Raw genomic sequence first — 13,155 nt, 5'->3', positions numbered from 1 at the left:
TCCCCAAGGGAAAAACTGATTACCATCTGGGGGCCAAAACCCCTAGATAAAGCACAGCATTTTGAAATGTGTGTCGTTCTGTGTTCCTCTTTTTGTTATCTGACTTAGGGCATGCAAGAGGATTTCAGAATAAACAACACATTATTGCATTGATGCACGTTAGTCTGCATATATGCTTTTCACTTTCTCTTATCAATGATTGTACTCCTTAAAAAAACCCAACTAATCCTCCATAAGAAGAAAGATAATCAAGATACAAATATTGACTTTCTGTTTTTCATAGCAAAACTTTCGACGGCCACTTCTTGGCAGTATCTTGCACTGAATATCCACTTTTCTTCCCTACAAAGGCTTGAATTGACAACAAAATGAATTTGCTATCTGTGCCACGACCTGAAATCTAACTCTAAATCTTTATTTCAGGCAAATGTTAATAATTATATAATATTAGTGATACTAGTAATAGTTAGACGTGCAGGGTATTTTTTTCCCTGGTTCCCACTAAAGGGCTATAATTTCTTTTGCTGGAGATCGATCTTTTCCTCACGGGACTTCTTCCCTTGTACATGTGGCAAACACGCGTATCTATAACAACCGGCTTCCAACATTCTAGGGACTAAAGTGCATGGGTACTGTTATTGCCTGGTAAGAGATGTAGCAACAACCTAGTTTTGGATTTTGGAAAAGAACTCCGAAAGGAAACAGAAGCACGAAAAAGGCACAGGAACATGGTTCTACATGTGGTCATTCTTGCACGCTCCAACAAGATCCCCAACTGACAAACAGGCAAATTTGTGGCTACTTCTTTGCATTTAAGCCAACTGAGCGTGTATTGCTCAGTTATTCACGATCTAAGGGCGGTGGGGCCGACATGGTCCAACACCTGCTGGGGTTGGACCCCCAAGCTCCCAGGGCAGCCCCTTCCCAGGGAAATGCATCCACACGAGCTTCTCCGTTCTAAAGTAGAGGACACAACATCATCGAATCACAGAACCATGTTGGTTGGAAAAGACCTTTAAGAACATCGAGTCCAACCATTAACCCAACACTGCCAAGTCCACCTCTGCTCCATGTCCCTGAGAACCTCATCTCCGTCTGTCAACCCTCCATGGATGGTGACTCCATCACTGCCCTGGACAGCCTGTTCCAATGCCCAACAGCCCTCTCCATGAAGACCAGCCCAGGGAAGGTCCATGAGCAACCAACCCTGAGCAGCACAAATACAGCAGAGGTCAAGGCCCTTGTCTGAACTCCAGGAAATATTGCCCATGGTGTTTTGCAGGAGCCAAGGTCTCCTCTACCATAGGTAACTATGGTAGCGAATATTTCTGGCAAGCTCATTATGGTAAGCACTAACCAAGAGCAGGAACAGACCTTTACATGCTACGCAAATCAAAGCTTTACCTACATAATTTATGCAAATCAATCTATAGGGAAAGCACATCTGTAACCAGTATAACTGTCTGCAAAATCCCTAGAGAAAGTTCAGTTTTACCAGCAGAAAAAGCCACTTCCTCACTCCCCGCCTGTAGGATAACTGATAAGCAACACTGGCAATCAAGGTTCCAATCCTCCAGGCTGGCCAGACCATGGTCCTCTTCCAGTACCAAGTGTACATAGCACTGGACAGGTCAATCCCAAGTTTTTTGAACGTATATAATCTAGCTGAGCTTTACAAAAGTCCAGACAGTAAATGCCTTTCAGTTACATGCAGGAAAATGTTTTCCCCACTTCGCAATCAGAGAGATTTAAACACAAAGAAATTCAACAGAACTATTCTGCAGGTTTTATATGACTCGTGCACCTAAATCTCTGTCTTGGTCCAACAATTATTGTATAACAATCTGCTCTAAACCAGGCTGCCGGGACAACTGCTGTGCATGAGTAGCTGCAGCTCATCTGTAAGTAGACCTGTTCTTAAGTATGCGGTGTATTTACACCTATTTTATTGTTATAATTTACTTTTGTGACTGCAATATTTCACATACCTACACACACAAGCGCAGCTACGCTTAACTTCATCTCTTCTTTCTACAAAGATTGTGGCTTTTGCTCAAATCAGGCAGTTTTATGAGGGAGAACTGAGTGAGGGATGGAAGCGGTAGGGATGGGAGTTCATGCAGACACGAGAGCATCTACAGAACAGGAATGTTTGTTTTCCACACATCCCAGTCAGGTCAATCACTGAAGTGTTTCTGAATTGCTGGTCCCTCTGCTTAACTTGCCGGGCTGAGGAGTATTGTGCAGTGATTTAGTGCTAGAGACAACTCTGTGATTGGATAAATTCCAGTGAATATGTTCCCATGGCTGACGAACAACTTGAAAAAAATCAGCTAAACAGGATGTACTGATAAACACCACAACATTGGCCAAAAGCTCACTATTGCTTTTCATGAGGCCAATGTAAATAAGTTTGAAAGAAACATCTGGCAGTCTCCCAACTTCTACCAACCTCCTTTGACAACCCATGGAAACAGGGCGGTCTGTTAAAGCACAGTGCTGCGATTTAGAGGGTCTTCATTGCGGAGTGTTCTTATTTGAACCAGAACCATTAGTTCTGGGTTGCTGAGCAGCTGGACACCAACATCTATATTGTCCCCAGGTCAGTCAGTGGGTGCGGGGATGTCCTACTTCACACTTAAACCACAGCAGAGCCGAGTTTAACTGCTAAGCTGCGGTCGTACCATAAGCCAGAGGCCAATCCTGGAGCGGCCAAACAGGTCGGATTCCCAGCACCTTTCTGAAAATCCAAACAATTCAATCCTCTGCGTGGGTAAAGCCCTAACCTCACTAATGTGTTTACCTCCTGGGATAAGGGTGAGGCTGAATTTCACCCCATTGCTTGAAACAATTAAAGAAGAGCCACCACTTGACATTGCTGGCGGCAAACTCCAGCAAGTGTAAACTGCTTATTTAGTTTGAGAGAAATGTCAAGCCAGAAGCCAGGCCCACGCAGGCGCTATAAAAAGCCATTGAGAAGTTGGACTTCAGCAGCAAGAGGCTTTAGGTGAAGCAGAGAGAGCAGCCTGGGCTCACACACAGCAATGACCGCCCGCAGCCCCACCACCAGGAGGTGACAGCAAAGCTGAACTTCCCGGAGCCAACAGGAACCTGGGGAGCGTTTCCAGAGCTGGGCTTGGAGAGGAGGAGGAGGAGTGGGAGCGGAGGAAGGGCTCAACACCCAGTGCCGCTTGGCACCTTCTCCCGCAGCAGCCCAAGGGGTGCTGAGCCGAGAAAACACCGAGGACAAAGCAACGCGACCCTGAGTTGGGGACAATTACACATATGGGTGGCTGGGACTGAGCTTGGCATGGCCGGGAGCCGAGCGAGCGGGTCCCACAGCTGCAGGTCGGGGTTGTGAAGCGGAGCCGCAGGCAAAGCAGCACCTTGCGGCACCCGTGATGTCAGGCGGGTCCCTGTGCACATGTAAACACGCCGGTGGGTGCAGCCGGGACACTTGACTTCCTCCCGCCGGCCGGGCTGCACGGCGCGGGCGCTGCCGCAGAGGTAAGGCTGCTTTTCTGCTCCCTCTTCGTGACCTCGAACCAGCATTTCCTACAAAAACACCGCTCTCTTTGGGCTTTTTTCCTCCGACTTTGGCTCTTGCCAAGATAAGAAAAAAAACCAGTAGCCCTCCTGGCGCTCTAATCCGAACACACGGGGGGATCAAAACAGCGGCTGCATGAAATTGCTGCTGCTAGAGAAAGCAAAATGCTATAGCGTGGGCAATTAGCAGTTCTCCAACTGCTCTCCGGTGTCATTACCAGGCACAATTTCCTTCTTTTGCCTGATTTCTCTGGGAATATATTTCAGTTTAAAATCAGGGAAGGGAAACTTGCAAATCTTTTTCTAACAGTGGTTTATATTGCCATAAAAAAATCCACACGCTGCCTGTCTTTGTGCCATCCAACGCTCTTTGACACAGTTGCAACATTAGGAAATTAATATTAGTCAGGGGGACACAATATGACAAAAATAGCAAGATTGCTTGGGCTTGTTTTTGCATCATGATGCAGTTTGAATTTATACTTCAGACTGCAGTCACTGGTCTGGATTAAAACTTAACTCACTTCATGGGCTGAAGTTTTTAAACCGCACTTAGTCCAAGGCAGTTTGCACTGGGCTTGCATTCACTTGCAGCCGCAGCTCAGCTCTGCTGGGAGCACAGTGAAACACCGCGATGCAGTTTGGCAGTTACGGGCAGGATTCATAGCGGGTGGCCCCCGAATCTGAAAGTTCTGAAGGCAAATCAAAGGGGAATTGCACCGAAGGTGAGCCAGTTCGTCAGCCCCGGCTCGCCGCGGATTTTGGTAGGGGAGGACTTGAGCTGGAGCAGGAGGGTGTGTGGAGTCGCAGGGTGGTTTTGCTCAAGGGCATGGTTTCTGCTGCCAAGTGAAAGTGCTGGGACTGACGCAAACATCAGCAGCCACGGGAACCGCATCCCTGATGCAAGCCCATCCTCTCCTGGATCCTAACCCGGTCCATCCTCATGTTCATACCGACCTCTTCAGCCACACGAGCTGCAGAAGTCAGAGTTAGACTCGTGTTGCAGAATGCAAACATCTCATCACAACAGATCAGACAACCCGGATCTGCCTTTTGGTTTTGTTTTGCTTCGGGGAAGAAGAAAACCAGAAAAAAGTACCCTTAACTGTAGAACTTTCCACTTCTGACTGCGGAGGTTTCACACCGAAGCCCAAGTTCAAAGGCATGAGACGTTCACAGCCAGGCAATGAGGGCAGAGTGTGGGGACATTTGTGTCTTCATCAAAGCAATTAACCTCTTGCTGATGGGCATGCCAGAAAGGTCCAGGACTCCACAATAACATTCCTGTGCTTCTCAGTGCTGTCAAGATGAACATCAAGATGATCTTTTGAGGTCCCTTCCAACCCCTAACATGAACATTTGGTTTCCAAACCTCCAGTAACATGCACAATTATGTCCTTAATGCTACAGCCTCACAAATACAGACTCAAATTAAAATGTAAAAAGCAGTAGTTAGATAACCTCGTATTCATTACCATTTTTAAAAAATTCAGTGTTGCAGTAGCAGCTGTCTCTCTGTAATGTGTAAATAAGCATCTATAAAACCTGACGGAGCTTTTCAGCCTTTGTTGGACACACATCACGCAGCAAATGACTTTTCTTTCTCTACACTCCGGACTCCTAATTCCAGGCGGCCATTCTGCGGGATCCCTGTGTGTCTGCGTTGGTGCACAGGTGGAAGACAAGAGGACAGGGAGGATTAAGCTTCAATCTGCAGCAGAGAAGTGGGTGGAAGGGCAGAAATACAATCGTTTCATAGTCCCCTGTGCTGATGCCTGGGTGCAGTTTATCTAAAGAGATGGTTTAATCTCATTATATTTTTATGACTTTGTAATGAAGCCATTCATTCTCAGAAAGTGCCCTGCTCTGATGCAGCAGCCATCACCCATGTACATATTATACTAATTGTGTTAATGCTTCTGCACGGCCAGCCAGCTCATCCTGCTCTGTCCACATCCCTGTAAACGGCCTGACCCTGAGTTCAGCCTTTTTCTGGCTCCACAGGCCCCACGTCTCCTGTTCATCACTCACGGTACCAGATGTGCTTAGGGTGGTGGGGATGAAACATCACCTGATCTCCACATTACTACCTTTTGGTGCCAAGTTTCTAAGCAGCTCCCTAACTTCTTCAGGATGTAAATATCAGCAATAGGAGGACTTCTCCTGGGAGCGTTTCTTCCCCAACATCTGTTATTCAGCAACACAAGATGTCTCCAATCTGGGATCACCCTACAAGACGGCAACACAGACTCATGAGAACACGGTCACACCACCACCTCTGCCTCCCACCGCTCAGCCCGGATCCTTGGGGTTAGGAAACTGCTTTCAAGAGGGCAAGGACAGGAAGCTTGATTTACTCTGACACCTTGTGGACAATTAGCAGATGAAGATGAAGGCCAAGGTGGAACCTCCTCTCCACCGTGGTCTTGGGCACAGTGCAGCCCTCACAGCCCAGCCCAGCGCTCGTGTCCCTGCCTGGGCACCGTTTGCTGTGACCGAAAAGCGAAGTGAATCCTGGTGCCAAGCGTGTGCACTCAGCATCACCCTCACAGTACAACAGACACATTGCAGACATGTCAGTTTACCCTAAATGGCTCAATCCAGAGGCCAGTTTGAGTCAGCAGATTGAACTTGATTACTCTGATCGCTGACGTTGCAGTCTGGTCCTTCGCTGTCACATGAAATGTAAGTAAGGGCCAACTGTATCTAGGGACCTCAATAAGCAAACTGGCTGTTATGACTCATTTGAGCTGAAGAACACACATCCACCAGCCAGCATTTAAATATGAGCGTGCCCTTAAAATAGAATATTTTGCAAATCTACCTAATTCTTTGTGGTTTCAGTTGCCTTCTGGCCCTTGTGCTTTGGAGAAGCACCAGTCAGTCAGCCTAACTTTGACATCCAAGGGAATCCAGGCAGCTACCTACTTTGAAAGTGGCTCTTTAATGGCTTCTTGGCAAAGTGAGAGGTCACCTGAAGGGACAGAAGTTGGTTGTAGTGAGGTAAGGGGAGCAGTTGGCATGTCAAGTGATGGAAAAGGGACCACAGACCACCAGAAATTCACAGCGGTCTCCAGAAACAGGATGGAACCCCAATTTACTGCTCTGAGAAGCAACATTCTGAGTGAACACCCCAGTGCTCTGCTCCATACCCTGTCCACGTCAATGCGAGGCCAATGCAAGGCCTCCAATGTTGCTTCTCAGACCGGTGGTGATCAGGCCATGGGCCACATGCATTTTTCCAGCGCCCTTTGAGCCGTCTTTCCCTCCTCACAGGCGTGTTATGGCCTCATGATAGGGACAAGGCTGTGGTGTCCTGTGATAGGGACAAGGCTGTGGTGTCCTGTGATAGGGACAAGGCTGTGGTGTCCTGGGATGGGGCAGCTGGGGACACCCCAACATGGAGCGGAGCATCTCATCCCAGAGGTGCCTTGGGGGGCAGGTCACTGGGGGCAAACTGCAGAGTGGAGGGACAAAACCAGCTCTGAGGGGCCTGGCCCCCATGTCCCCACGCTGTCATGGTGACCAAAGGGGATCAGACAGAGGTTTCTGGTCTGCAGCGTTTCTTTGGCGTTGGGCACAGCTGAAGGATGTGGCTCAGTTGCTAAAGCCGAGGGTGCAACAGGAGATAAACACGCAGACCTTGCTTTTTGAAGATGGTAAGAAAACGAAAGACCAGTTTAAAAGGAAAAGCAAAAAAGTTGGCAAGAACATCTGCTGAGGGAGCGGGTGGGTGGCCCCGCTCACCGTCACCATCAGCCACCGCACCCATGTCCGGGTGGCCTCTGTCCTATGCTGGGATTTTGCCATGTCTGGGCGTTTCTGGGGCCTGAATTATCATATAACACAAGGCTTCCACAACAGCCTTGAACAGGGTCTGGATGAGCCGCCAAGTCCAAGTATTGCAACAACTAACAAGCTAAAAAACCAGCTATTTGTGTTCTTTCTCACTTGAGAGCTCTAATCACTACTCTTTTTTTTTTTTGTAACATGAAGGAAAAAATATTAGTAACAGGGTAAGAGTTACTAATACCTACCTACAGAGACACTTGTTTTGGCAAATGCCCGTTGCCAGCAGTGCAGGAAATGAGTCAGAAGGAGTGAATCAGTGTCTGCAGTGCCACATGAAATAGGGAGCTGATATTCCATTTTTAACCATTATATTGGACACAGGAGGGAATCACTGTAATGAGAATTATAACCCTCTGGGGAAATACCTGATAAAGCCAACCTCCTCCTGCATGTATTGCTTGACTGCAGACAAGTCCCAGTTACAAAAGCTGACAAAAGAAAGATGGCTCTAAGGTTCAACAGGCGACATTTTGTCATCCCTACTCATCTGAATCAAAAGAGAGGTAGAAATTAGAAGTATCTAAAAATAAAGTTATCTGATGGAAAAAAAGTGTTAGACTGAGGATGTGGGGGTGATGAGAAATGGGAGTTGGTGATCTGATTTGGTCTCTGCTCATTGTATCAGCTTCAGTACACGGCAGCACTGGCTGCATTTACAACAGTCAGAGGTTTCAAACCCTTCTCCCCACGGCCTGTCCCCATCATGCTGGAGAAGGTGGGTCCATGAGGTCCACAGATGGGGTCACTCGTGCAATGCCCAATGTACAACTTAACAGCAGGTGCGATCCAGTGCTTGGCACCCACAATTTGACCGTTGAGCCACGTGGTTGCTCACACGCGGAAGCTGGGCTGTGGTACACCATTTCTCCATCTTTTCCTCCCCTGCTAGTCAGACACCAAACCACAGGTGACCTTGAGCTGCCAAGAGCATAGGCGGCTTCTCCTGCTCCTCTGTTGGCAGCATGGCACAACTTCACCCCTGCTTGTGGCACTCAGACAGCTCAGCAAGGGGACTGAAACAAGAAGAACGGTCCCCCACCTCTGCGTGAATAGCGGGAGATCTCTGAAAGGACAGCTTTGAAGAAAATAGCAGGATGTTTTATACAGAAGGCATTTCCAAACCTCTACTTTGTACTAAAAAGCCCATTACAAAATGCAAATGTGAATATCAGCAACTCTCGCAGTGCCTTTCCCTTTACAGCCCCTGTTTTTGTTCTCCGCAGGAATGACCCACTCGCTCTACACCACAGCAGATGTTTCCAGCGGCCCAGCCATGACGCAGAGCAACCAGTCCTGCTCCAGTTACCACCTGACCTTCAAAAACAGCCTGTACGCAGCCACCTACACCATCATCTTCATCCCCGGCCTCCTGGCCAACAGCGCTGCCCTGTGGGTCTTGTGCCGCTTCATCAGCAAGAAGAGCAAAGCCGTCATCTTCATGATCAACCTGGCCGTGGCCGACCTGGCTCACGTCCTCTCACTGCCACTGCGGATATATTATTATATTAACTCCACGTGGCCTTTTGGGAGATTCCTTTGCTTATTGTGCTTCTACCTGAAGTACCTCAACATGTACGCCAGCATTTGTTTCCTCACCTGCATCAGCATCCAGAGGTATTTCTTCCTCTACCAGCCATTCAAGGCCAAGGACTGGAAGCGGCGGTACGACGTGGCCATCAGCGCCGTGGTGTGGCTCTTTGTTGGGGTGGCATGCTTGCCCTTCCCCATCATGCGCAGCTACGGCCTGGCCAACACCACCAACACCTGCTTCGCGGACCTTCAAGTCCGGCAGATCGACAGCAAGGTGGCCACGGTGCTGATGATGGGCGCGGCGGAGCTGTTCGGCTTCATCGGCCCGCTCGTCATTATTTTATTCTGCACCTGGAAAACAAAAGACTCTCTCCGGGGCTTCCAGATATCGCTGCAAAACAGCAGCGAGAAGAGGAAAGCTCTAAGGATGGTTTCCATGTGTGCCATCGTGTTCTGCGTGTGTTTTGTGCCGTACCACATCAACTTCTTTTTCTACATGTTGGTGAAAGAAAATGTCATTACAGACTGTTTCCTGAGCACCATCACACTCTACACCCAACCCTTTTGCCTAAGCCTTGCGAGCCTGGACTGCTGCTTGGATCCAATCCTGTATTTCTTTATGACTTCAGAATTTCAGGACCAGATATCAAGGCACAGCAGCATGGTCATCAGGAGTCGGCTGATGAGCAAAGAGAGTGCCTCATCAATTAAGGAATGACAAGAAGGCCAGCTGGAAATAATTAAGATGTTTCGTATGAAATCCGGGACTGTTCTGTGACACTCAATTACCAGCTCTGTTGTAGAAGATCAGAGGGAGTTTTGTGGCAGTGGAAACCTTTCAACAAATAGAAGATACAACTCTGTTTAAGGTCGATGCGTTGGAAGCTGATGAACAACCCAAGTGAGGTGACTACACCTACGGCTGTACAGAAGGGAGCGACAAAGCTTTTGGTAGGAAGTGGTGGCAACATCCCAGGAGCTCTTCTGTTTTCCCAACTCCATGGCTCCGTGATCAAGCCAAAGACAACCCCACATCCACACACTGATATCACCTCTGCTGAATACACACCTGAGAACCTGGAAGCGGACAGAAGCAATAGATGGTGGTTTTGATGTTCTTCAGCGCAGAGGTACCTGCGATGGGTTGGCCCTGTGATATCTCTGTTCGAGGGGTTCAGTCCACACAGCTTTTAAAAAAGAAAGGCGTCCTTTCAGGTGGTTTCACTAACAGAGCAAAGGCTGGTTTCTCAAGTAAATTATTCATTGTGATTTTTTCCACAAGCTCTTCTCGTGATCTTCATGTTTACATTTTTATAACTTTATCCACTGTAACGATATGGAAAGCGGTGACAAGAAAGGATGCCATTTACCCCTTATTTGAAATTAGCGACAGCTTCTCGGCCAAGTTCACCCCCTTTCTGTAACTTCAAGGGTATCCTCGTGCTACCTGGTGATTGTTTTGGCTGTACACAGGCACTGATTTATTGCCTTCCAAAACCTGTGCTCTTTTCAAAAGGAACATGTACAATTCTCAGTAAGCACCAGCATCTTATGTGTTGCTACAAAACCAGAAGAAATACCAGAAACACTTGCTAACTATATTTTAAATTTAACTACACAATGCCACTTAATTACATTTTAACTCAGCCAAAATTTTTCTGCATATTATGTTTTCCCACTTGAGTGTTTTACAATAAAGCGGGGAAAAGCAAACAATAGCCAGGTTTAAACAACCATAGCACTGGAGTCCCTCTGAAAGGCAGCAAAGACATCCCAATTAAATACAACGAGCTCTCGTAGTGCTCCTCACATTTGTGAGAAGATGATTACGGGCTACATAACAATGAACTTAATCTTATGGGTAGATAAGCAGGAATACCAAAATATGCCTATCTGAAGGAAGTAATTTTCACAGCGAGGGTATGATTGCGAGATTTTGGTGAGAAAGCTGCAGAACAGGCAAAGTCCATCGCCCTCTGAAGTCAACGGAAGTGTTTTATCTAATTAAACTGGTGGTTCGTTATGCTGATGACACACATACGTGTTTCTACACTGCAAGTGGTCCTTTAAAAACGCGAGCGGAGGTTGATGCTCAGGTACACAGTTAAGCATATACAATGATTTTTGTCAATTTAGCAGTTTTCTCATAAGCCAGATGCTGTATAATATTGTCAGCGAAGCAGAACATTTCAGTGGTTGTATTGAGGATTTTTAGGGACCTTGATCATCTGACATAAGACTGAGAGCTGTTTGCTGTGATGTTTTTTCCCCTCATGCAATTCTCCATTTATCAAGTGACAACAAGTCGCAGGCACCATTATGGGAACCATGGAGCTTGTCCTACATCCTTCTTTCCAAAAAGACAACGCTTAAAAAATAAATGTATTTTTACAAACGTAAACCGAGTTTCCTAGTTATCACTTCTACCCATAAAACTGAATGGGATCAGCTCCTCCCTGAATCAGAGAGTTCAAGCAATGGAGTGCATCAACTTTTATTAATCTTAGACTGCATATTTGTCTGCAGAAAGGGTTTCACCCCACTCTGATAAGACTGGCATGGGGTGGTTTTTCGTTCATCTACAACACTTAGATTCAATTTAGAGGTATTTGGGGGAGAGAAAGGTCCTCCCTGGGAATAACTGCACTACCAGGGGAAGAGGAGCAACCGCTACCACCATTACTTTCAGGCAGGACTGCAGAAACCGCCTCTTTCTCATCCAACAATCATTTTGCAGATCTAAATCTACACAGCTTAAAAGAACCACTCACACCATCGACAACAAGATTGTTACTAAGATAAAGCAGAAATCAGTAACTACAGCCCCCTGCGCACTGAGAGTTATAACGTGGACCCAGCAGGGAACATCTGCTCCTGCTGCTGAATGTCCAAAGGGTGAGAGTGGCTCTTGAACCCTCAACAAGGAATTTGGTGGTGCCATGAGAGACAATGTTCCCCATCCGTGTGATGGCATCCCTGTCACCTCCTCCCCTGTTTCTACCTCACTTGCCCTCTGAACTCCCTTAGACCCCCCCAAAACTGCCCATTTTACAACCCACAGCCCCAGCCTGTGAGGAACGGTCACACACTCAACACTCTCAGCCTTTCAAGTCATAGACTGGGTTGGAAGGGACCTTCAAAGGTCTTCTAGCCCAGCCCCCCTACAATGAAACACTTCAGCTAGGAGTGCACTTCGCTGGGCAGGTTAGACATGGCCTAATGGTCTCTTCTGGTGTGTGGGAAAGCATACTGGTTTTGGCTGGGACAGAGTGGAAGGGGCTGTGTGGTGCTTAGTTGGTGGATGGGGTTAAACAACGACAGAAAGTTAGCCAAGATGATGGCAATGGTGAGCCAGCCTAGAGAGCAATGATTCAAAGCAAAGAGAGACCAAGGAAAATCCATGGTTTTCTAAAAGCATACAGAAAGTCAAAAGGCATCAGTCTGGTCTCCACAAACCCAGGTGTGAAAGTCAAGCTTTCAGTTCAAGTCCTCCCAAACCTCAGCAGTGTGTCTCAAGAGAAGGACAGATACCTCCAGCGATGCTGTTGAGGAGGACGGGATTTGGGCTGCCCTGCTGGACCCAACCCCAGAGCTGGGGCTGCAGGTTTTGGCTTTGCTGCCAGCGCTCTCACACGTCCAAAGGCACAACATGCCCAGCTCCGGTTTCTGTAATCCACCCCTTTTCCTGTGACCATAAAACATGTTTGTTATTTTGACAAGAGGAAACACAGTTAGGAGCAGCATCATGAAATCCTCTCTTGTGCTGGTCCCACCGTCCAGACTCAGCTATAACAAGACAACATCTTCACCCTTCTTGGGCAAACACACACACAAACATCTTGAAGAGATGCCACAGAAACGCAGAGGTTTACCAAGTGGAGAGGCTGGGTGCAGGTTTGGGAAGGAGGAATCTGAAGGGCTTCACCAGCACCTGGTGCTGGAGCAACCCTGTGTCAAGCCAAAGGGAACTGCTCAGGGTGGACACAAGGTGAGGTCTCCAAGCCACTGATGACAGTGGGCACCCCCTGATGACATAGCCCTGGGCAAAACCACAGTGTGACAAATTCTGCTGCTCGAGCAATGAGCATTCACCTGTTAGCAACAGAAAAGATGTTTCCTTGCAGTGCCGACAAACGGCCACCCCATCTTAACTGGGATCCGAGGTTGGGTAATCCCTGTAATTCCTCTCCTGCCTGAGAAAGGGCCATGGGTGAGATGCTTTGTGTG

The 13,155-nt window shown here is 47.6% G+C and overlaps 1 protein-coding gene across 1 annotated transcript; it reads left to right on the top strand.

Moving 5' to 3' along the window:
• The first annotated feature begins 3,139 nt into the window (after positions 1-3,139).
• Positions 3,140-11,289, top strand: LOC136106280 (putative P2Y purinoceptor 10). Its single transcript, XM_065846544.2, has 2 exons — positions 3,140-3,507; positions 8,622-11,289. Exon 2 carries the CDS (start codon positions 8,624-8,626, stop codon positions 9,644-9,646), a length of 1,023 nt encoding a protein of 340 aa, XP_065702616.1. The 5' UTR covers positions 3,140-3,507; positions 8,622-8,623; the 3' UTR covers positions 9,647-11,289.
• Positions 11,290-13,155: the final 1,866 nt, after the last annotated feature.

The sequence above is a fragment of the Patagioenas fasciata genome, chromosome 11 (genome assembly GCF_037038585.1).
Source record: "Patagioenas fasciata isolate bPatFas1 chromosome 11, bPatFas1.hap1, whole genome shotgun sequence".
NCBI lineage: Eukaryota > Metazoa > Chordata > Aves > Columbiformes > Columbidae > Patagioenas > Patagioenas fasciata.
This window is presented reverse-complemented; position numbering and strand designations above follow the sequence as displayed.